The sequence below is a fragment of the Frankliniella occidentalis genome, unplaced genomic scaffold (assembly GCF_000697945.3).
Source record: "Frankliniella occidentalis isolate FOCC.00 unplaced genomic scaffold, Focc_3.1 Scaffold79, whole genome shotgun sequence".
NCBI classification, from domain to species: domain Eukaryota; kingdom Metazoa; phylum Arthropoda; class Insecta; order Thysanoptera; family Thripidae; genus Frankliniella; species Frankliniella occidentalis.
The window spans coordinates 278,093-280,593 of record NW_026267209.1 but is presented as its reverse complement, the minus strand read 5'-3'; the positions used below and the strand labels follow the sequence as shown (position 1 = coordinate 280,593).

General features: G+C 60.7%; 1 protein-coding gene across 1 annotated transcript; it reads right to left on the bottom strand.

Moving 5' to 3' along the window:
* Nucleotides 1–987: 987 nt before the first annotated feature.
* Nucleotides 988–1,935, bottom strand: LOC127749697 (uncharacterized). Its single transcript, XM_052268955.1, has 2 exons — nucleotides 1,678–1,935; nucleotides 988–1,554 (listed from the first exon to the last, which is right to left on the bottom strand). The coding sequence occupies exon 2, from the start codon at nucleotides 1,450–1,452 to the stop codon at nucleotides 1,033–1,035; it is 420 nt and encodes a 139-aa protein (XP_052124915.1). The 5' UTR covers nucleotides 1,453–1,554; nucleotides 1,678–1,935; the 3' UTR covers nucleotides 988–1,032.
* Between the last annotated feature and the right edge of the window lie 566 nt (nucleotides 1,936–2,501).

Sequence of the window (2,501 nt, the reverse complement as noted above, 5' to 3'; positions counted from 1 at the left end):
ACCGGCGGCCTCGGACAGCGCGCCCTGCAGGTGGCGCCTCATGGCGGCCTTGGTGTTGAGGACCTCGTGCTTGGCCCAGCACTGACGGGTGGCGGTGGCCCGGCAGTCCGAGCACCACGCGCCCAGGATCCTGCTGCAAAAACAGTGCTGAAGTTGAACGAAACCGGACTGTGAGCGCAGCTGTAACGTGTGAGTGCTCACCTGTCGTCGGCCATGGCGTGCCGGGGAGCTCGGCCTGGTAGTCAGTGCTGTACTCCTGCTCCTACTCCTGGGCCTGGGTGGGTCTACCCTCCGCGAGGTGACGCCTGGGACTGACCAACGACCAACTGGCGGCCGGGCCGAGTGCTCTCGGCCTGGTGCCTGGTGCGGAGCGAGGGATTACCTGTTACCGATCCCTGTTGTTTGCTGGTTCGGTTTGGCCCCCTCGGCCGGCAGACTGAGGGAATCCCGCCAGAGAGTAAAGGGTGAGTACCATACTCATCCTCCGCCTTCAAGCCTGGCCAGCGGGCCGGCAGGCAGGCTGGAAGGCTGGGCTCCACAGCGATTCTCGTCAAGTTTTCCGCATCGCATTGTTTGCCCGCGATGCCTGCAGCCCTCGGCCATGGCCGTGGAGGCAGGGTGCACTAATGAGTACCCATGTCCGTCAGGATAAGCCCCCCCCCCCTTATATGTTATATCCATCCATAACACCTTACCGCTCCCCCCAACCCTCTCCCTTCTGTCTTGGTCTGGATGTGGCTAGCCTTGTTCTACTGAGTGTGGTCTCATATTTAAAATGCTATGCGTCTAGTAAAGCTGCGCTGCCATTCTCACAGACCGAGCATGACTTCAGCCGAGTGTCAGACGCACTTTGGTGTTCGCAAATCCACAGTTGGGATGACACGGGAGAATTCGACTAAATTCCCTGTAAATGGTTAAACTTCGGCATTGTGAAATCATGATGCGGTCTTTACAAATATTCGAGAATTTATTGCGACATGTGTCAAATGAATACGACAAAGGCAGGTGACAAGGCACTTCGTGCATGCACGTCTAGAAGGGCTCTCTCTCCACATTATCACAGCTCTGGCACAGGACCTGGGTATCGGGCAACATACGCCGCATCGCAGCGAGCTGCTCCGGGCAGACCCCTCTGTTGAGATAACATGCTTTCTCCAGCACGACTCTCCTCAACGCCGGCAGGCCGCACTTCTTCAGTGCCAGAGACTCTATGTCCCTGTCGCCTGTCGCCGAGGCCGCCACCAGATGCAGCTCCACGAGCGAGGCCGCGTGGGCCCGCAGCAGGGACTTGAGCGTGTCGCCGGAGACGGCGTCTACCCGGAGCCACTGCAGGCCGCAGTGTCCTGGAGGCAGTTCGGGCAGCACTAGGCCCATGGTGCGCAGGCCCGCGCCCATTATTTGCAGCCTCTTCAGCCGCGGCATGGCGTGGATCGCGAGCATGTGGCTCGGCATGGGGTGTTGCACACTCAGGTGCTCCAAGGTGGGCGCGGCTGCCTGCAGCAGCAGATCGCTCCACCGATGGAAACAGCCAAACACACCGATCAGCCTCCGCACCTGCAACAAAACATAGTCACTCCTAGCGTGCTGTGAACTCAACGAAAGCAAACGCTTCTTTTACCGCTCAGGACAAGCCATTTGCAAAACTGACAGTATCCTCAACTGATAATCATCACTTACCCCTTTCGCCTCTTCGACTGAGTCCACCTCCCATTTCTGTGCGGCCGCTTTTCCCTCGTGTATGCCTGGTCGTCTGAGTAACACATTCAGCTCCCGCCAGGTGGCTTCTGCTTCGACTCGACCACTCAAAGGTAGGTATGCCGGCCTGTTTTCCTCTGGTTGTTCAGTTTTTACAGTTTGGCTGATTGCACCCTCGTTAGCCTCTAGCGAGACGGGCCGCGCTCCTGCAGTCGAAGTCGAAGGTCCCGGTGTCGCTGCCGCCCCCGGGTCCTGCACGAGGGCGGCCCTGGCGGCCACCACGACCCACAGGGCCTTGACGAGGGGGTGTCCTCGGTGTTCCTCACGGTCCCCGTCAGCACCTGGTCGCCGCCGCGCAGCGTCAGGCCCCAGGACTCGCCGCTGAGCAGGGCGAGGGCTTGTAGGGCCTGCTCCCCCTGGACCTGGTCCCGGAGGCCCTCGAGCAGACCGGCGGCCTCGGACAGCGCGCCCTGCAGGTGGCGCCTCATGGCGGCCTTGGTGTTGAGGACCTCGTGCTTGGCCCAGCACTGACGGGTGGCGGTGCCCCGGCAGTCTGAGCACCACGCGTCGAGGATCCTACAGCATGCAATAGTAAAGAGTGCAGGAAGTGAAACAAAAGTGCCCTGTGAGCTCGGACTCAGCTGTGACGGGAAGGTGCTCACCTATCGTCGGCCATGGTGTGCTGGGGGTGAAACTGGACTGCTGGTACTGTAGTCAGTGCTGCACTCCTGGGAGGATCCGTCGGTCCGCCCTCCACGAGCTGGCGCCTATGACTACTGACAAACTCCCGATGCCGTGCCGTGCCG

What these genes read in the sequence shown, in the direction of transcription:
- LOC127749697 (XM_052268955.1), bottom strand. Translation starts at nt 1,452, where the DNA reads ATGCCGAGCCACATGCTCGCGATCCACGCCATGCCGCGGCTGAAGAGG.